This window comes from Hippocampus guttulatus, chromosome 18 (assembly GCF_054856545.1).
Source record: "Hippocampus guttulatus isolate MCC_2025c chromosome 18, RoL_Hgut_1.0, whole genome shotgun sequence".
Taxonomy (NCBI): Eukaryota; Metazoa; Chordata; class Actinopteri; order Syngnathiformes; family Syngnathidae; genus Hippocampus; species Hippocampus guttulatus.
In genome coordinates, this window is record NC_141278.1 from 6,107,714 (window position 1) to 6,128,207 (window position 20,494).

Sequence of the window (20,494 nt, forward strand, 5' to 3'; positions counted from 1 at the left end):
TTCCCCAGATCAGATTCGAGACCTTTTGCTTTCTGGTTCTTCTTGCACACGCGTCATCGTATTTAACTTTAATTAGACTACATAGTGTGGTTGCTCAATTTTACTGTATCATCAAGAATTTCCACAAAAAATGCTGAAGGTATGACGTAAGGCCGTGGGCTGTAACCAATGCGCTCCGCTCCAGCTTGTTGTTATGGTGATTTGGTGGCGAATGAGTCATTCACGACTTGTTTCTGCGGTCCTTTAGCTCCATCTATTGGCTGCAGCGACCCATTTAGGAGTCGCTGCAAGCTATCCCGCCATCTTTTTGTTTCTCCACGATCCACACTGCTCCATCCATCATGGCGATGCACGCTAAAGCTACTCCACCACAGATCCCAGACACCCGCCGGGAGCTTGCCGAACTGGTAAAGAGGAAACAAGAGCTTGCGGTATGTTGATGTTATGAAGAAAAAAACGGATGTAAAGGTCTTAATGCGTGGAAGCCCACCTAACGCAAAACTCAAATGTTAAATATAACATTTTAACCAGGGTGTTTATTGATAGCTTAGGCCTTGCTAAATGCTAGGCTAATAACGGCTATCTGTGTCGCGCCGCTTCCTTTGCTAAAATCTGGGCACGTATTGATCGTGTGTTTGACATATTATGTTCCACATTATGTCATTAAACTTACTGATATTGCAAGACGCTTACGTCCTATGTTTGTGCACCAGCTTAATTTTTCCGTGGAGGCTAACATGCTAGCAGCTTCACCGGGGTCCGCGGTAGTGTCAAGTTCTCGCGTGATTAAAATTCATGACGTCATCAAACATGGACACACTTCAAACGACCCCATTTCAAACAAGTGTTTTGATTTAAATTTAACACAATGGAATGTATAAATACGTGTATGTACGTGCAGAAGAAAAAAAATTGTACCAGTAAACGATACTCGTGTTCCACAATGATAAAAATAAAATGATACTGTAATATTTTTTTATTCCATGAGGGGAAATTTGGGAAATTCATACAAAATACAATCATATTAATAAATGCAGCTGCCATGAAGTGAAAATAATTCCAAACAAAATCATAAAAACAACGGGATAAAGCATTCCACTTTCACTGCTCCGGCACACAACACACTGCTGCTCAACAATGTAAAATAAATCTTTGAGTTAATTTTCAATCGTGTTGTAGGAGACGCTTGTGAATTTGGAACGGCAAATATACGCCTTTGAAGGCAGTTACCTAGAAGACACCCAAATGTATGGCAACATCATCAGAGGATGGGACAGATACCTAACCAACCAAAAGTAAGTTGTAAATGAGGGTGCAAAAGCTGTACCTGTGTGTTCTCTGTAGCTAATAAAACATTACTAATCCATATCATGTTTCTTACAGGAACTCGAATAGTAAAACCGATCGAAGAAATCGAAAATTCAAGGAAGCAGAGCGTCTGTTCAGCAAGTCATCAGTCACCTCAGTCGCAGTAAGTCTCTGTCGCTTTGTGTTTCCCATTTCATAAAAAACGTAGGTTTGAACATTTACATGGGTTTTTTTTTGTTTTGTTTTTTTAATCAACAGGCGGTATGTGCGCTAGGCGGTATACCAGATCACATGAACGAAAAACGTGAGTGATGTGCGCCCGAAAGCCGTGTTGCCATAATGTACGCATGCTGAGTTCAGTGTTCTCTGGCCAGGTGAGGTGGGCAGCGGCACAGAAAGCGACGCCTCACCGGACCTCCAGAACCAAGAGAACGAACCCAGCCAGGAGGACACTGAGGATGTAGACTCCACCTTGCAGGACTTGAAGCCCCAAAAAGCTGCGTCTTCCTCTTCATCTGGCAGCCACCACGGAAGCCATAAGAAGAGGAAGAACAAAAACAGGCACAGGTAGACAGAAATGACCTGAAATTGGACACTAGTTTAGTATGCCTTGTCAATTTGTTGGGAGACAATAGCAGAGAGCATAACATGGTAGAAACCATGCTCCAGGTGGCATGACCAAATAAACAAAGCAGGATTTCTCTTGTTAGTTTGAGCTACTGCACTAAAAATATTCTTCTTGCTGCGTTCAAAACTGCAGAGAATTTTAAAATATCCATCTTGGTTTTAGTTTTGGCAGTTGCTATGACAGAGAAATATATTCTTTTGAAATAAAGCTGAAATAAATCACAAGTTGCGTCGCACAAAGCAGATTTCTGGTGTTGCTCTTTTTGAGTGAAATCAGGACCCACCTTCCAGATCAATTGGTGGTGGTAATGCACCATTAAGTTGTTTGCTAACTGCCAGGAAAAACGACCACTAGAAGAATATGAAGATTTCTGGTGTAATACCAATAGTGACCTGTGAGAGGCAGCACTGTCAGACATCCAGATTGCTGGGGGGAAAATGTGGCTGTCTACACCTTATTTTTCATACTTTTGGGTATTCCTCCTCTCACTATATATTAACCCAGCGGGCTCTACTGCTAACACACTGAGGTGACGCGTGTCAATCTGTGGACTACTGTGTCGATAGCGGGGTTCAGACTGTGGGTGGTGAACTAAACTAACAGCTGCTGATGTTTTCCTCCCCTGTTGTCATGCTGACTCCTCCCCTTTCTGCCCCAGCCCTTCTGCCATGTTTGATTATGACTTTGAGTAAGTCCTGAATTTTACTTCCTGCTCCTGTGGTCTGCGCATCCTGTCTGCTCGTCACCGCATCCTGAACTCGTCTCCTGTGTGTCGAGTCGAAGCCTGCTAGTTTTTGAGTCCGTGCCGCATGTCTTTGAATGCCTGTCAGCATCCATCACCCCCCTCATGGCTTCTCACTGGGCTGGCATCTCATCTTTTCTGCAAGTGCGTTTGGCAAAAGCTGTGCTGTTGTTGTAAGATGACGGGCTGGCTTCAAGTTTGTCTGCAAAACCAAGAACAAAGTTTAGCCTTTTTTTTTTTTTTTTAATGGGCTGTGGTTTGGTTTTTAGGCTCCCTCGTGGTACAGTAGTGGCACCGCTTGTTGTCGTTGTTCTCAGAACCGAACCTCATATCTAAAGCTGACCCCTCTTTGTCAATGCAGGTTCGACATGAAAGTGAACAAGAAACCGAGAGCCGTAAGTTTGATTTATCACCCCTCCCCTAGACCCCCACCCAAATCCAGCGATTTCTGCCTTTTTGAAGTTGATCGATTCAATTTTCCCCCCTTATGCAGGAATATTCTAACTGAGAAAGACAAGTGCAAAATGTGGACCAAGAAGAGAAATTAGAGACTTTGTGGACATGTATGCCCCCCCCCCCCAGTTGTTATATTTCAGCTGTGATGACTGTACTGCGCTCCAAACATTCCCCAGCTTCCATGCGTCCTGCATGTTACTCCACACCAGCCAGTAACATTTTGTATAGTGCAGTGGTTCTTAACCTGGGTTCAATTGAACCCCACCGGTTCGGTGAATCAGTCTCAGGGGTTCGACAGAGCCTCCGCCATGGAGGTGAAGACACACCCGACTGAACATGTCAGTTAGTTATGACATGCTCGCTTGGCCATTACTGGCTGGTTCATTTTGTGCACAATAAAATTATACTTAGAAAAAAATAAACACAATTAGTATGTTTTTAATATGTGTTTTTATGTCGTGAATTTGTAAAAAAAAAAAATCATTTTTATTTTTCACTAATGAAGGGTTCGGTGAATTTGCATATGAACTGGTTGGGTTCGGTACCTCTAAAAAGGTTAAGAACCACTGCTACAGTGTTTAAAACAAAAGACTATTTATTTTGTTGGCAATTAACATTTTTTTCTTTTTTGTGGCCACTTTGTTGTGAATCCCGTATGAATATCTGTATTCTTTTTATGTCATTGTGTTTTTCAAGAGAATAAAATACCACTGATGTTTTTTTTTTAAATTCAAATGTGTCAAGTTTGAGTGACGATAGGGTCGAACTGAAAAGTGACACCAGAGGTTTAATAAGACATGTTGGCTTTTCTTTTTTTTATTTTTCAACAAACGCTAAAATTTGATTTCGACTTACATTTCAGACTCCGATTCTGTTAGTAACTGACATTTTGCTTTGGAAAAATACAACTGTAATCTTGGAACATAATCTTTTTTTTTTCTCGTGAATTGTACTTTTGTCAGTTGCAGTTCGGCCCTGTATATTTCTTTTATACATAATTGACGGTGCTAGTCTATATTTTAGTGTGCAGGGTACACAAAATGACCAACACCACCGCGCATAAATAGCCCGTGACTCCACCGACAATCCTGAGTCATCTCTCCCAAACCCGATGTCTGGTGAAGTACCAAGACTGGCCTGTGAGAGGCAGCATAGAGCCACGGGGCATCGAAAAGAGAAGCAACAGTCGTGGTCAAAACAGCTTGTACAAGGACTGCTAACTCAACGACTGTGACAAAAAACGCGAGGCAACAGCACGCGACTGGCCAGATTGCTGTTGGGTTTTAACGCTTGCCGATGAGAATAGTTTTAAGTTAGCATTGGCCACTTGGGCGGCGCTGTTGATTCTGAAATCTCACGGGCAGATTACGTCGAATGTGTCAACATAGAGGCTGAAATCTCATTGGACAAAAAAAAAAAAACATAAAATAAATAAAGGTAGATTGAGGCTTGACACTGGCGTGTGGTTTTATTTAGCGTAGCATTAACGTTCCAAATACGCCCCTAATCTTTCACGGGACAAAAGTAGCCCATCCGCATGACAAAGAAGCTGGAAACTGTAACAGAGAACTTAATGCTCTGCTGGCAGACGCGGTGATGGATAAACTGTCAAGTCTCCAAAATACATTCCCTGGTTTCATGCAGCTCGACTGCCTTTCCCATCCTAGAGTCACGTTTCATTTGGCTTACCCCTTTCTTCAGTACTTTTCCTAAATGGGAGCAACAAGGCCTTCAAACTGTTCATTTTAGGGTCAGAAACTTTAGACTGACGGTTCAGTTACCGAGGCGATTAGCTGGCATTGGGCGCAGAGGTGGTCTGAAAATCTGGTGTCATGCGGAATCATTCCAAAATGTACTGGAGACACCGCTTTTCCACTATAATTATGGTTTGTCTGTGGAGAGATTCCGTCACGGTTATACATAGCTTGTTGTGCAACATACGGTTATAGTTGAGGTCAAAAAGAAGGGCAATGGGGGTGCAGGAGGGGTGGCAGTTGTTTATGCTTTGATGGTTTGAGCCCTGCAGGGTGCCAGGTTGGGACCAACATAATCAGATCATTTGAAGCCAAGACCGATAATGATACAGTTTCACGCTTGCATAAACCAGATTATGAAAGCAGTCACCTGAAGATTGAGCATTTTACTGTGACAATTTAGCCTAGCAACACCTCGATACATTGTGCCTGTTTTCAGTTCGATACACGAGTCGCTGCTGAATCTTTATTCGGAAGGAAGGTAGTAAAGTTATGAATAGCTTCAGTAAATCTCTGATAATAAAGCAGCATCCTCACCAGGGTCCAATAAAGTTTAATCAACCTTTTGGCGTTCAAGTACATTTTTATAGTGCTTTGTGGCAATCGTCTGGTGTCTGGATGTCAAGGAGCGATTTAGAAATGAGTTGAGTTTAATTTCACCAAAAATAGTGCTTTGCAGCTCCCCTGTGGCACAGTCATAACAGCCCTCTGAGCGAAGGCATGATTGAAAATGAATTTGACACCTCAGATAAATACGTATCATTATCTTTGCCCTTAAGAGTCGTCGCTGAGTAGACAGAGAAGGACTTTGGCGACTGAGTACCTCTAAGCCCTCTCTGGAAATATTTCTGATCACATTACACCGCGTTCCACTTGTTCCACTTTCTGATGTGGATGACTAAGGAGGCCAGTGGCGGGCCGTGCATTTCAACTTTAGGCCTTCAGTGACGTCACATACATGAACACAATACAGTATAGGCTCGTCAAGCAGCACTTAATTTCAGGAGCATTTAAAACCATCAAGTATGCATTCATAATTAAGAGCAGGAAACTAAAATTATAGATATTGTCAAAAATAAAAAGATGATTTAAAAATACTAAATAAAATGCCACCCAAAATACGCTGTGTGATCTTAAACAAGTCTGTCCAATAAATTGCGCAATGTCGCAGTTTCATATAAAACACCAACCAAACAACAACAAAACAAACTATTCTTTGAAAATAAACAGATCATTTGGATTTTGAGAATCACCAACCAAACAACAACAAAAAAAACTATTCTTTGAAAATAAACAGATCATTTGCATTTTGAGAATCGGCTATACAACAGCAAATAACTGACGATGTTGAGCAGCTGAGATTGAACGAACTTTTGTGCACGAAGGTGACGACAATGCGCCATTATAAATTGCAGGTGAGCAGATTTATTTGATACATTTTGTATCTTTGTCATTTTATTTCGTTATCATTAACTTAATACTAACGAAATAAAATGACATGAATCAATATAAAATAAAATTCATTTACTCACCAATGTAGTGCCTGTTCACTGAGCTGCACATCTACGCGAGTGTCCCCAAAGGTTTTTAAACGCACCGTAGTTTGTAAGTTCCCAGCCGTGCTCCGATGTTTCCTTGCTGCCTTGGTAAAACAACTTAAATGGGTAAATCCAGTGTGGCTCCAAACACCAAATCGGTCGGTTGCAAGCAATAGGCATTCCCAGCAGCGTTTCTCAGAGGCTGTGAGCCACGGGTACCGTTCATAATTGCTCGTCTGAAAACGACGGACAAACCCTTTTCTTTGCTGGGACAGGCTAGCTAGCGCATGAGTTGGGCGACCTCTTCGCACAATATCCAGCTTTTCGTGGAAGGTCCGTTTTGAAAATTGTGTGGAAAGTAGTTCTGCAACCAGATCAACGTCTTCTTCTTCGGCCATTTTGGGTTAAAATGCAGTGATAGCTCCCTCTAGCAGGCGCTCATCCAATCACCGAACGCGCACGTCCAGTCTCGACGTAAGGCCTTCGAGCTGGCCCTGGTCCGCAGAATCCGTGATCTGATTGGCTATTGCAAACTGACTGTCCCCGTTCACTTACAGCGCACAGGGGCCTGCTCTGTTTAATCTGAAGGCCACGAGCAAATTTAATTTACCTGGCAACACAAGCCAGCTGAAATATGATTGGTTAAACACTCTACCATAATAAATAAGTTATTCATCGAGTGGCTTTCAATGTTCTTTAAAATAACATTGAAAGCCACTCGACTAAGTGGAAATAATATGACGTAAAGAATACAGAGAATAATTTTGTTTACATATTTATGAAAATAAAATAATATGAATTACATTTATGTTATTGGAGGAATGTTTAGGCCAGCAGAGAAGGCCTTGCTGGCCCTGAGGGTCCGCCACTGAAGGAGGCACATGCTTACTGGATGTGTTAAGAGCGCTTCCTGTCACGTCGGGAAATTTGACAAGGTTTTATTTTTATTTTTTTTATTGCAGCTTGTGGAGCTGAGCAGTATTCCTAAAATGGAACCGGATGACTCGAGGAGTTGTGTTAGGACGGCAGCTATACAGTAATTATCAAGAGAGTCACTGGATTGGACTTTTATTTTGGTTGTCCTCCTGAGTGCAGAGAGGAAATGGCAGTCTGTGGCCTGAAGCCGTTTGTGATTGCGGTGGTGGGGGGTAGAAAATTGTTGGGTTCGAGTGACATGTAATAGGATCCGCTTTGTTTTCGACATTTTTAAAAGCTGCTCTTGGAATTTGCATGACATTTTTTTTACTCATAAAAACAAAATGCATGAGAGTGATTCAACCAGTTTCCAGTTGACTGTAACCCCCCCCCCCAAAAAAAAAACTTAAGTTCAAATTTCTGATGTTAATTTCTATATATTGCAGTGGCAGAGTGTGCATTGGATACCTGGGCCTTGAGTGGGGGCTTTGCTGTCTTTGAATCCACATCATCCAAGAGTTGCCTCTTTTTTTTTTTTTTTTTTCACGCTTATGTCAGTCAGTGCCGATGACCTAAACGGCCTCCACCAGATGGGTCGGAGTCCACAGAGGCTGAGGCAGGATGACACGACTCTGTGAATATTTGCCGTGGAGCTTCCACCATCTCCTTCCTCCTCCTCATCCTCCGGGGAGCAAACAAGTCCTGTTCTCCTTCACTGCCTCAAACAAGGTCAAATATATTTCAGGATGAGGTCTGGGAAACCGGTCCCACACACAAGACATAAAAAAATAATAATAATAATAAATAAAAAAACGAAACTGTACCACATGGCCCTTTTATTATTTATTTTTCATCAGGAGTGGATAAGAACTCGAGCGCAGTGTCAGGCCGACGGGGCTTGTTGGAGTAAAGGTCAAAAAATGGCACTCAGAAGCAGGAAGTGGAAGGATGCTTGACACATGACCTCCCCTTATTTAAATTTTTTGTTTTTTCGGGTGGCTTTTATTAGTTTGCAAATAGTCCTTCAAAGATGAAGCGGTGGCTTTTACACGACATCTTGGTATTTCGACATCATGAGGTCATGATTATGTAAGCATGCTCGGAACAGGGGTGCTGAACTGTAAATATTTTTACGGTTTTACTGGGGCAATTATAAGAGTCCGTTCGCATGGAAGCGCTATTCTTGGGAAGCATAGTGGGAGGAGCTCAGTCTCGTATGAGTGTTCTAAGAAGTAACATGACAGAAGGGATGAAGTTAAACTAGTTGATGACATATATGACATTCATTTTAATGACGGGTTCAATGATCAAATACATGTCATGCCCAAGGAGATGGATAAGCTAGGAGTGAACTAACTGGGGCATTTGCAGTGTTCATGTGCACCGCTGAAGTTTTGGAGGTTTTGTGGTTCAATCAGTCGTCATTGTTGCAGTCCGTACACAGAATCTGGTCGCGGTCCGGAAAGAAGCCGGAACCGACCAATGACACGGAGCACCGGGAGCACTTGAAGCAGGGCTGGTGCCACTGTCGCTCTTCGAAAGAAATGTATTTGCCATCGCCGAACCCTGTGGGGGGGACACGTGACGAGTTACAAGTGGTCGGCGATTCCGATTTTGAGCGAGATGGGTCGATCAGATTGACATAGGCGCAATCGGACAAAGCGCTGGAAATGAGTTTTGCCGCGAGCTGGACTGACCTGTGATGGCCGTGTTGCAGCCGGCGCATTTTTTGGCATAGAGGCTGCTGAAGCACTTGATACAGTAAGGATGTTCCCCCTCGGAGGTGAAAGGTTGGCCAGCCAGAGTGGTTTTGCAGCCCGTGCAGAGGAAGCACTCTTTGTGCCACACCTCGTCCCTGTAGGTCACCCCTCCTTTAGTCAGAGCCTGCGGGTCAAAAACACATTTCGATGCATGAAGTGATTTGAAGGGATTTCTGGAGTTGACCGAGTTCTAACTTGGGAGTCGATATATTTTCTGTTTATTCTACTCAATAGGCAAAATTGCGACGTGAGGCCAGGTTCACCTTATTGCAGTGGCTGCACCGAGGAGCAAGCCTGCCCTCGTAGCACGGCACACAGTAGTAATTGTTTTCGGCTGGGATGAAGGCCTCGGCGCCGATGGGCTTGTTGCAGCCGTGACACACGAAGCAGTCCTCGTGCCACGTGGAGCCACCATACTCCAACATTTTGGATCCTGCAACAGAGGAGAAACGGAAATGTTTGTGATCGTTCTCTTCTAGTGTCATCGACGGGAACGATGTGATTTTTCAACATGATGGTTAAACTGATGATGGAAATGATGGTTTTTCCTTTCTGAATTCTGATTGTAATTTCCCCATTGCGGGACAAATAAAGGATATCTTATCTTATCTTAAACCTGTTCCGCAGATGCGCCAAGATTGTCTGACTACACTTCACACTTCCTGGTATGAGTTAACAGTCGATTCCCACCAGATGTGTGGTGGGAAATGATCGAATTGTAATTCATGGATCTTTGTTCATCCGTCCATTTTGGGCAACATATAGTGACAGGTCTTGCTGTTTAACAATTTCTGGCACCTGATTTGTAGGTTGAAACTGAGTGCTAACATTTTAAAAGGTCAACAGCTTTGAAGTGCATCCCAGGGTGAAGGGAAACCACCTACTTAAGTTACGTAGCTGGAATAACCCTCACAACAAGCCACATGATAGGAAAACTTTTCAGCCATCCGACACCACCGCAGCTGCCACAGCCTGACACCGCAGGCGCAATCAATTTGTCACATCCAACCTGTCAGGCCTCGAATGAAAACAACGCAGCCCCCTACATCACTGAAGAGCTTCTTTTTGCCCCCAAGGGCAACTCGGTGGCTCGGTTCCCAGGGTGGAAGTGTGAGCTCGGCGATGGACTAGGCCAGTAGGGTGAATGAAAGCCATCTCACCAGGCATCACCTTCTTGTCGCAGACCACGCATTTGGAGGAGAATTCGTTGCTGTAGCACTCGCTGCACACCAGAGCGTCGTCCTGGCTGGTGAAGGGCTCGTCGGCCAGAGAGCGAGTGCAGCGCATGCAGCGGAAGCAGTGTTCGTGGTAGTGCCTGTCTTTATAGAAGAGCTCCTGGAGGAAGAAAGGCAAGCGGGTCACCCTGTGTAACTTGTAAAACATTCAATCACAATATGCTGAATGTGAACGTTACCAGAACGGACCATTGCATGTGATCGAATAATGTATGTCTTGAGACTTGAAGCAAGTTTGTTCTGTGCTTGGTGCTCACTGTAAATTAATTATGCCATGATCGCCTCCTATTAATAGAATACCACATGATTTTATATCTGTGTTGAATGAAGACTGATTTCTTTCTTTTTACTATTTTATCTACCTTATTTTCTGTCAAATTATTACTGTATATGTTTTATGTTCAATAATAATAATACATTTTATTTATAAGCGCCTTTCAAGACACCCAAGGACACTTTACAATAACAAAAAACACAAAACAATACGGGTTGAGCAGCGGCAGCCAAAACGCGCCAGCGTTCACTCAACCCGGAAGTCAGAAAGGATAAATAAACAACAACAACAACAATTGCAGTTTTATCCCCAAAAAATGGCACCGTGCATACAGTAAATCACAGACTTAATGAAAAGTGTCAGCTGGTGTGATTTTTGTGGAACTTTTCAGTCAATGCCTTTCTTAAAGGCACTGTAGCCTGTCTGTAATTTTGTTGAGGAAACCTATGATTAAATCCACCATACCTGTTCTTACCACTGTGGTCGGGCTCCATGTTCTCCTCTTGAAATATGTGTAAGGTACTTCATTGAGTTGTACATGAAAAAAACCTTCCTGTAGAAGCCTGGCTGAGCCACATCCAATATGGGCACCATATCTACACGTCGCACCGCGATCGTCTGGGCCTCAAAACCCGAAGTAAGTCCATTTTTGAGACGCCAGAAATAAATGAATCAATTTCACTCATCGATAACTGTATCTTATTAGCCCTACTCGTCTAAAAACGGACAGGCAGGATATTTGTATTACAATATTTCATTTTCACAAATTTGTATGCCTCTCAAGATAATTCGGTTGCGCGAGAGGCCGACGACGCCCCATAGCGCCATCTGCCGACCAGCCACAAAAATGTCTCGCTGCCCTTTTCTAGCTGGGATATGACTGGTTCAAATGAGACAGTGTTGTACTGACAGCATAAGGATGAAAGTCACCCCCCAGACAAAATATATTTCTCATGAATAATGACTAAGACTGGCACTTAGCACAGTACTTTTCCTTCTCAATGTTCTGCCTCTTTCCTCATCATTGTCACCCACGTTGATGCGGTTTCCTTTTTATGTTTTTCCTCTGTTGGCAGCAATGGTGCCCTTGTGGTCAAACAATCTGTCTCACAGTTAGGAGATCCCTGTTAAAAATCACTTCTGGAAAAATGGCCGGGGCGTATCCCGGCTGCTGCTCAAGGACAGGCGGCACAGAAAACGGAGTGATGCACGTTTCTCTGTTTTGTTCCTGAACAGCTGCTTGCGATCCAGTTCAACAGCAGTTCATGTTGGCCTTTTGAGAAATGGGCCAATTGAACAGTGGGTGAAAAACGTATTTTACAGGCGTGGGCTCTCACAAAAACAATTACATGCGAGGGAGAGAGTGGGATGAGGGATGGCCGCCGCTACGTCTTGTGAGCAGGCTGGAGGGCCAAAGTAAGCAGCAGTGTAATTTACAGTCGCTCCCTCACGGGGAGCGCATGATTCACAGGACAATCGTGGCCTTCACGACATCCGTGGGTGTTTTCTTTCAAGGCTCCTTTTTAGATGGAACTAAAATGGTCGCGCTGCAAGCAGTTGTTCGAACCAGTTAAGTGAAGGCCTCCCCCAAGGGAGATTTGTTGAGCGTGCTTGTCCTGTTTGTTGCTTGACATGCTACTTCCTAGTTTGAGGAGGACAATGCAAATGGACAATTGGTTTCACAATGTAATCTTGACATCATTTTTTTAAAAACATTACTCATTATTCACTGGGATGGGAAATCATCTTAACATGTCCTACCTTGCATTGCAAAAAAAAAAAATTAAATTAAATGAAACACCCTTCCACGGTAGTTTTGCATAATCCTGCTAAAAGAGGAACAGTGGCAAAGAAAACAATAATAATGAGATATAAAAAAAGTCAGCTTACTTTAGCATTATGAGAGATTATTTCTTTACATTCCTGGCACGTATTGGCGTAAAGGTGGTCATAGCACGGGATGCAGTGGGGGTTGTCCTCCACCTGGATGTACTTGCGTCCATAGAGGGACTCGTGGCAGTTCTTGCAGTCGAACCGATCGCTCATGATGTCAAGCCGACCTCCTGCGAACAAAGAATTCACAGTTTAGCAAACATTGTCAGCAGCACGAAGGCAAAGGGAGGATCGGGGGCGAGGGAGTCGGTCAAACACTCAACGATAGAAGGAAAGGAAAAAGGAAGGGAAGGGCTAACACGGCTGTCGCTTTCAAATACCGTATTTTCCACACTAAAAGGCGCACTGGTTTATGAGGCGCACCTTCAATGAATGGCCTAGTTTGTCATTTTTCTCATATATTGTACGCACCACATTATGAGACAATCTACAATGCATCCACTAGATGGAGCTACGCTCAAGGAAATGCCAACAGAACACTCACTACACTACCCTGATTTATATAGCAACGATCAGATGTCAGTAAAATTTATTGAATGAATAATAAGCAGCGACACGGTTCACTTAACCAACAGCAAGTTATAACATTGACTCCTTAACGTTGGACTCTCTTGCCGCTGCTCTATTTCCGTGTTTCACTGTGAAATCGATCGCCTTAAGTTTGAACCCTGCGTTGTAAGCATGTCTCGAGCAAGGAGCCATTTTGGGGTTGACATATTACCGTAATGACCACACACAAGGCGCATCGGATTTTAAGGCGCTGTGAGCTTTTAAGAAAATGGAAGGCTTTTAGGTGCGCCTTTTAGTGCAGAAAATACGGTATTGTGGAGGTGAATTTCTCAACAAAAGGTGAAAGAGAGAGAGAGAGAGAGAGAGAGATAGAAGCAACATTTCTAAGTGAAATTCAGTTCAACACTCGAGAGGCATTTATGGTTAAATACTATAACCCAATAATATTACATGTTCACTGGTGGAGTTATCAATCAGTCAGGAATCGCAGTTCTAGCCTTCGTTTGACCTCCATTTGTTTGGAGATCAATATTAGCATTGTTAGCCACCCTCCTTGATGGTTTAGAAAGCCTATTTAAATGTAGCTCATGTGTGTGTTCATCAATACAACTACAATCTTACATCTGTAATTTGTACATCTGCCATCAGAATTTTGTCTTTATTTTTATTTTTTTAAATGTGACAACATTTGGGGCATTACGTTTACAAAGACCGGGCTGTTTGACTTCCATCTTTTTACCCTAATTTGGGCACCATATGGCTTTGTTGTGGCTCTCTGACATCATAAAAGAAGAGATGACCTCAACAAAGTGCAGCTGAGTAACCAAAAGGCTCCGAAATGTTCCTTGGGGAACATGGAATGAGCCGAGACTCCCCTCCTAACTGCCTCAGTGGAAGACCCGAGTCGAAACAATGACACAACCCAGAGCTCACAAACTACCGAAGGCCTCATATATTTTTCTGAACGTAAATGTTGCCTTTTATTATGAAGGTGGCTTGAAATAATGATCATTTACGAAAAGGCTTCCTGCTCTAGAATGCTGACCTTTACGGATACTGCGTTCAGCAGCTTTTTAAGTCTGCATCTGGTGTGTCAAAGAACTCATCTTTTACATCTCGTTTACATTCCGCATGTCTGCGCCGACATAAAATCCAGTAAGCAACGATGCAGCTACTGTATATGAGATAAACACGCACGAAAAGATAAACAGTTTTCTTCTTAGGAAGACGCTGGAACGAGGGAAGATCATTTGAGAAGAGACATCTTTAACCCTTTGGCATGGTCGTACTGGGAGTTAAGACAACCCTCCCTGCTGACAATGTTTCTTCTTGCTGGGTCAAAAAAAAAAAAAAAAAAAACATTCAGAGAAAAAAAAAACCTTAACGAGTCAAGTCAAAACATCCCATCCTCTCCGTCTGTTTCGTGTCACACGGAGCATTGTGCGTGAGGAAACCCGGTCCGACTTCCCTCTGAAAAGGTCTAAAAATGTCCATTTTCTATTCACGTTGATGCTTGGCTGCGATCAATGCCGCAACACAACAATGGCTTTCCTTCCGGACATAGACCCCCCCCCCCCCCCACCCACATGTTTCTCGTCTAAAGCCACAACAGATGCAAACATTGTGTGGGCTGCAGTTGTTGTCGTTAATTTTTTTGCCCCCCCCCCCCCCATTGCGCATCCCAATGGGTTCGTATGGGATTGATGCTACTGCAGACAAACAGTGGTATCAAATATTTGCTTTGCCGTTTTTTTCGCTTGTCATTCACGGCAGATTGATCCATCACTATTACAAACTACCCCCCCAAGAATGACTTTTTGCATGACTGACTCAAACATGGCTGGAATTGTTACACCCATACTAAATGTGTGACTTATTGTGCGTGTATTAAAAAATAAAATAAAATAAAACACGCCACCTTAAAAAAGTCACCCATCTCTCTCTTGAATGTCAGCCGTGACTATTTCAACCTTCACCTTGACGAGTGCACATCCTGCATTCAAACCAAGTCCCTCCCACCGAGAGATTTAGCAGAGTCCGCTTGGCTGCGAGGGCTTTGGAGCCAGAGTCAAATGGCAACATGTCTCCCGGGATCAGCCACTGAGAAGAATACTGTCTAACGTCCCGTCGTGGTTCGCCGCTGTTGTTTTACTCGACAGCGACTTGACAGGTTTGCTATGACCGTAGCCAAGAAATGCACCAGCCCCACGCACTCCGCTGGGGTCGCCGTTTATTTTCCCAGCGGTGGAATTCAGACAATTATTCCATGATGAAAACCGCCGTCGTGCGTAATGAAGTGCAGTTTTCATCAAGCGTGTACAGAACATGTGTCCAATCTGTGATACCACATTTACGGACTGTACAGTCTCAGCACCTCTTTGAGGAGAGTGTGGGGTGCTTCCGCTCTTATCCTGGGGGAGACACCCAAATTGGCCCACGTTTGGTTTAAAAAAAAAAAAAAGAAAAAAGCCTTTCCAGCACCATATGAAAGATTTTTAACCTGAAATGTTGATGCAAAACTTAAATTTCAACCCCATTTGGGGCGTAAATGGCGCGTTTCATATCAAGGTGTAATTGTTTGCATCTGCGTGGTCTCTGGTTTATGACCACATTATTGTTGCACAATTCTTTTCGTGGAAAATAGCAGCAGCAGCAGCACATCTTTGAACCTTTTCCAACTTGGCTGCAAATTATTAGGGTACGCTGAGGAAATGGTATGAGAACAGAAACTCTGAGTGTTTTTCTTTTTTTTCCCCCCCCACTAAGGTAACAATCAGCGCTTTCTTCTTTAATGTAAAACCGCCAAATGACCCAGAGCGGCACAGTCAGTAACAAAGTGGGGTTATAATTACCTCCCAAAATTCAACTGTTTATTCCCACAGAGGAATAGATTTGGAGGGGGTTTAACGGCTTTCTCCGGCTCAGCACAGTCCAGGTATTGTTTGGCTCTTGACTTCCACACCCTTGACTTTGGGGAGGGGGCAGGGGTGGGGGTGAAAGAGAATATTGATGGAAGTGCGCACACAATGCTGGTGTCCCATCGAGGAGCCCTGCCTGCAGCTCTGGAGGAAAAGTGACACCCTCGGGTTTGCAAAGTGCTAACAGTAAAAACAAAGAAACAAAGCTGCTCTCTTGCAGCCATCAGATGACTGCGCCACCTTTCATCCCCAGTACAAAGTGCTGTTGTTTGCGGCCCCTTAACGCCACTTACACATGCACACACACCAAAAAAAAAAAACACGATTTCGGTAAGACCAATTAAGAAAGGCAACTCTGAACCGAAAAAAAAAAACCTGGACAGTGTATTATATGCATATTTTTTCAAGTAACCTGTCGCTGCAAATAATAGTAATTGGTTAAAAAAAACAAGAAACACTCATTTGTAGAGTGAAATGTATTGCAGGATGTCTGACAAACGTCAAAATGAATCACCAAATAGACCGCAGAGATGGGGGGGGGGGGCAGGCAGCTTCACATTCACCTTCAGAGAAACAGGTGAAGTGATGTGAATCATTTAGAGATCATCATCCACTCGAGGCAAACGTTACCAGCTGAAATGCTGACTATAGACAATAAAAAAAAAAAAAAAAAAGGATTCTCCAAGCAACTGATTTGTCACAGCGGGGTGTCCACTTTAGGTCTTGGGTGTTAACGTCACAAGTGCTTGTTATCCGAGAGACGCAGCCTGGAGGAACGCTCGGGCTACTTGATTTATTTGCCTTTCATTTGGAAGTCGCTTGTGTGCCGCGCAGACTTTTTGAGTCTGAGGTGTTTCGCCTATAAATGGTTGCGGCAAAAGGCGAGACGTCAAACCTGCACAAGAGGGAAATTATGCAAGAGGGATGAATAAAATGTTTGGGTTTTTTCCAGTTTGGGGAGTATATTTCTTCTTTTCATTTGGTTCCAGAGAGTTGGAGGAGAACATTTATGTTGTACGTCTTTTAGTCTTTTGAACTTGAGCAACGATATCTACAAGAACTGGATTTATTGTTTCTTTGCTTTTTAACTGTCTTTTTGGTGCTTACTGTGATACAACAAGTAGTATTTAGAGAAAAGTAACTTTCGAAGGGAGGAAAGGTGGGAGGTGAATACACCCACATAAGAAAAGGGAATACAGTATCCCAATGTTTTTTGTTTTTGTCCGTGCGGTCACTTGTTGACAAAGCTAAGCTTGAGTATCTTATTGTTATTTTTACTATTCACGCTTAAAAAAATGCTCTAAAAAGGTACTTCAAAAATTGCCTTGAAAAAAAATAGTTTTATGATGTACATGACATGAATTTGGTCAGGCTATATTTTCCTGCCTGATTCCAGTTGCTACGCGAAGCAAATCTATTGCTGCCATATTTCATATTGAAGAAATACTCATATTGGCATGCATTGTTCCTATCATTCAGAAAGGATAGTACTCGCTCTTCTCCACTGAATATTCTGGTTCACAGTCTCAACTGTTTTCCCCCCAATGTAAGAATTTCAGAGGAATGTGACTGCGGTCAAGACATGGCAAAATTATGCAGCTCTGAGAAACGAGTAGGAAAAGAACATTTTTCTTCCCGCCCTGTTTTATTTAAGAACAAACCCAATTACTGTGTGAAACAAATGACAACACCTCTTCGGAAAGAGAAATGGAATGCCTGCAGGAGTTTCACCCAAATGGCACAAGAACAAGATGCTGGTGTGATGCTGGATGGAAACTATGAACCTGATGGATGGTTTTCTTAAGGGAGAGGAGGGGGTTGGGGGCATCTAGCATAAGAGACATGATGTCATTTTAACTCACACTTATGAATTAGCTGTAAACATGTTTTAAAGAATAATTTATCTTGTAAGAGAGAGAAAGCAGGTGACTATTTTCTCTCTCAAATACTTCCATTATGACTCTCGTAAAAATAAAAAAAAATTAAAAACAACACTTTAAAATACTAAATGATACAAGATTGAACACTGATGCGGCGGGGAAGGTGTCAGTTCTCGTCTTATTGGATCTCAGTGCAACGTTTGACACGGGACACTGTTAAACAGGCTGGAAATTTTGGTTGGACTAAATGGAACAGTCCTAAAATGATTCAGGTCCTACTTAGAGAAAAGTTATTTGGTCACCATTGGAAGTTTTAAATCTGATCAAATGGTCATTAGATGTGGGGTTCCTTAAGGGTCAGTCCCTGGTACCATTTTGTCCAGTCTGTATATGCTACCCTTATCAATGCTTTTATCTCCAGTAAACTTGATTATTGCAACGGTCTTCTGACTGGACTCCCTCAGAAGAGCATCAACCAGCTGCAGCTCATCCAGAACGCTGCAGCTGGGGTTCTTACCAGAGCAAAGAGATCAGAATAGTTTACTCAAGTCCTAAAGACTGTCCACTGGGACCTACTACATTTCACATTTCATTTCCCTTTAAATGGTGTTGCTTGCCTCTAAATGTGGCCTTTATTGTTTTTGAAACTACCGTACAGTATATGGATCATATTAAGTTACCTTGTGTATGAATACCCACTATAAATAAAGCTGCCTTGTCTTGCCTTTAGTAGTAATAGTCCACACACTTTTGACACACATTTTAGCCCCCCTCCAACTCCCTCAGCCCATTTCCATCTTCTCAAGAAAGGACATCCTTTCGGGTGCATCCTGGATGGCCAGAGTTACATGGTTGACTTCAAAATGCACCAAAAATGTGTATATGTGATTGTCTTTTATATATTTGCTAAAACTGGATAAAAAGAGATTTAAAAATAAAAGACACGAGTGAAAGACGCCAAATGAACGATTGAGCACACTTTTACATTGGGAAGGAAGGCGTTAAAAACAACGCATACGCAATCAGTGTGCATCGAGGTTTCAGAATTAATATAAAACGATCGTACATCACATCATGTAGAGATTCAAAGTACCGGCATCTTCGTCATCGTCCCAAGATACAAACTCATAAATAATGTTGGACTTTACCTTTCTTTGCGCATCTGAAGGCAGCGGGCAGCGTTTCTCAGCCGGGTCTTTTTTCCACTCTGACCGAGTGTGTGTTGCCCCTGTTGACAAAATGACAACTAATTACAGCCCTGCGTGGGTTCCTGTGGGGCTCGCTTGCGTATGAGTTTGCACACTGACTTGAAACGGGCGCTTCAGATGCGTAAAAAAAAAAAAAAAAAAAACGCCAAGCATTCCTCTCAAACACCGCCCCCTTTTTTTTCGTCCCTCCTCTGCGTCGTCTCGCACTCCTGTTGGCTCCTCGGCGGGAGTTCCCACTCGGAGGAGGCAGATCAGTTTGTGGCAAATGAGTGCGCGTCGAGATAATTAGACGTACAGAGAGCTTGTGAGAAAATCAGCTGGCTCTCAACTGCCACTTAAGTGTTTGTTGACTACAATCATTCCATATGGGAGCTGTGGGAGCATTCCACAATAATGATCCCAGCTTCAACCCCCTCCGCGTATCAGTTGCAGCCCCCCCCCCCCAGTTCCATTTCCCCCACTTTGTTGTATTTATTTTGTTTAAATACACAAGTGTGGCTTGTATTTCTTTATCGGTCTGGGCAGGAAGTGCGGAGGTCACGAATTATGCTTCCTTTAATTAAATGTGCGTGAACGTGTATGTGGACCACAGATGAATGAGCACATGCAGGTGGATTTTGAAAACGCTGAGGTGCACATGCTGAACTATGCTGCCATCTTCTGTACAAACCTGCAAATTACAGTACTTCACACTCTATGGCCAATACAGGGCCATGTCCCAGGAGAAACGTTTCCTGTCAAGGTAATGGACATGGACAAGTGGACTGGAGACATGAGGACTGACATGCAGCTATGCCCTATTTCAACAACCCCAACACATCTCCAAGAGGACCAAGACCTTGATACAGGAGCTGAGGGTAAAGGTGACGGACTACTCAATCATACTTCAATATTGAGCATCTGAGGAGCATCCTGAAAAGAAGAGTGGAGAAGTGATTTAACACTCACCATGATGTCATTCTGGAGGAGTCTCACAGGGTTCCAGTGGCTTGTGAATCTCTGGCGAAATCCATGAGCAAAAAGGTTTGCTGCAGTGCTGGAGGAGGGGCGGAGGGTGGAAAAAAAAAACAGTCACCAAACTAAATATTGACACCGAGCACAATTTGGACCGTTTCACTTAACGGGTTTACTCACTTTTGTTACTGGTCATTTCAATGTCAACGGTTGTGTGGCGTTATTTTGAGAGGACGGTAGATTTACAGTACAGATATACAAGCTGTACATGAACTACTTTACCATGTAGCAGTGTGATTTCTACAGCATTGTTGAATAAAAAGATGTAATATTTACCAAAACTGCGATAAGTATACTCAATTTTAGCAACCTGAGATAAAGCCTAACCTTGTCCACTCACGAGAGCTAAGAAAAGGCGGCAACTATTTCCATGTCATGTAATGCATGTACAATTTTGGTCTGAAATTTAATTTTCCAATGAGCATCAACAATAACCAAATAAAAATAAAAGCAAAATCAGA

General features: G+C 43.0%; 2 protein-coding genes across 4 annotated transcripts; one reads left to right on the forward strand and one right to left on the reverse strand.

Annotated features, from left to right (window-relative positions):
- The first annotated feature begins 292 nt into the window (after positions 1-292).
- On the forward strand, positions 293-3,863 carry meaf6 (MYST/Esa1-associated factor 6). 2 transcript variants are annotated; one of them, XM_086137548.1, is made up of 8 exons: positions 293-431; positions 1,180-1,295; positions 1,384-1,471; positions 1,567-1,612; positions 1,683-1,875; positions 2,595-2,624; positions 3,040-3,073; positions 3,172-3,863. In XM_086137548.1, the coding sequence occupies exons 1-8, from the start codon at positions 342-344 to the stop codon at positions 3,184-3,186; spliced, it is 612 nt and encodes a 203-aa protein (XP_085993674.1). In that variant the 5' UTR covers positions 293-341; the 3' UTR covers positions 3,187-3,863. The 2 variants fall into 2 exon arrangements, with proteins under 2 accessions (XP_085993674.1, XP_085993675.1); XM_086137549.1 differs by lacking the exon at positions 2,595-2,624.
- A 4,297-nt stretch (positions 3,864-8,160) lies between these two features.
- Positions 8,161-20,340, reverse strand: LOC147190851 (four and a half LIM domains protein 3-like). Of its 2 annotated transcripts, none has more exons than XM_086137662.1 (7): positions 19,968-20,340; positions 18,960-19,039; positions 12,501-12,673; positions 10,262-10,436; positions 9,365-9,534; positions 9,039-9,225; positions 8,161-8,907 (listed from the first exon to the last, which is right to left on the reverse strand). In XM_086137662.1, the coding sequence occupies exons 3-7, from the start codon at positions 12,654-12,656 to the stop codon at positions 8,756-8,758; spliced, it is 840 nt and encodes a 279-aa protein (XP_085993788.1). In that variant the 5' UTR covers positions 12,657-12,673; positions 18,960-19,039; positions 19,968-20,340; the 3' UTR covers positions 8,161-8,755. The 2 variants fall into 2 exon arrangements, with proteins under 2 accessions (XP_085993788.1, XP_085993789.1); XM_086137663.1 differs by lacking the exon at positions 19,968-20,340 and adding an exon at positions 19,119-19,137.
- Between the last annotated feature and the right edge of the window lie 154 nt (positions 20,341-20,494).

Bases quoted from the DNA above. Each gene is read 5' to 3' on its own strand.
- meaf6 (XM_086137548.1), top strand. From the start codon at position 342: ATGGCGATGCACGCTAAAGCTACTCCACCACAGATCCCAGACACCCGC. The intron at 1,472-1,566 runs GTAAGTCTCTGT...TTTAATCAACAG, and splicing joins CATCAGTCACCTCAGTCGCA to GCGGTATGTGCGCTAGGCGG. The intron at 1,613-1,682 runs GTGAGTGATGTG...TTCTCTGGCCAG, and splicing joins AGATCACATGAACGAAAAAC to GTGAGGTGGGCAGCGGCACA.
- LOC147190851 (XM_086137662.1), bottom strand. From the start codon at position 12,656: ATGAGCGATCGGTTCGACTGCAAGAACTGCCACGAGTCCCTCTATGGA. The intron at 9,535-10,261 runs GTGAGATGGCTT...CCTCTGTTGCAG, and splicing joins CGACAAGAAGGTGATGCCTG to GATCCAAAATGTTGGAGTAT. The intron at 8,908-9,038 runs GTCAGTCCAGCT...TCCCCCCCACAG, and splicing joins CTGCAACACGGCCATCACAG to GGTTCGGCGATGGCAAATAC.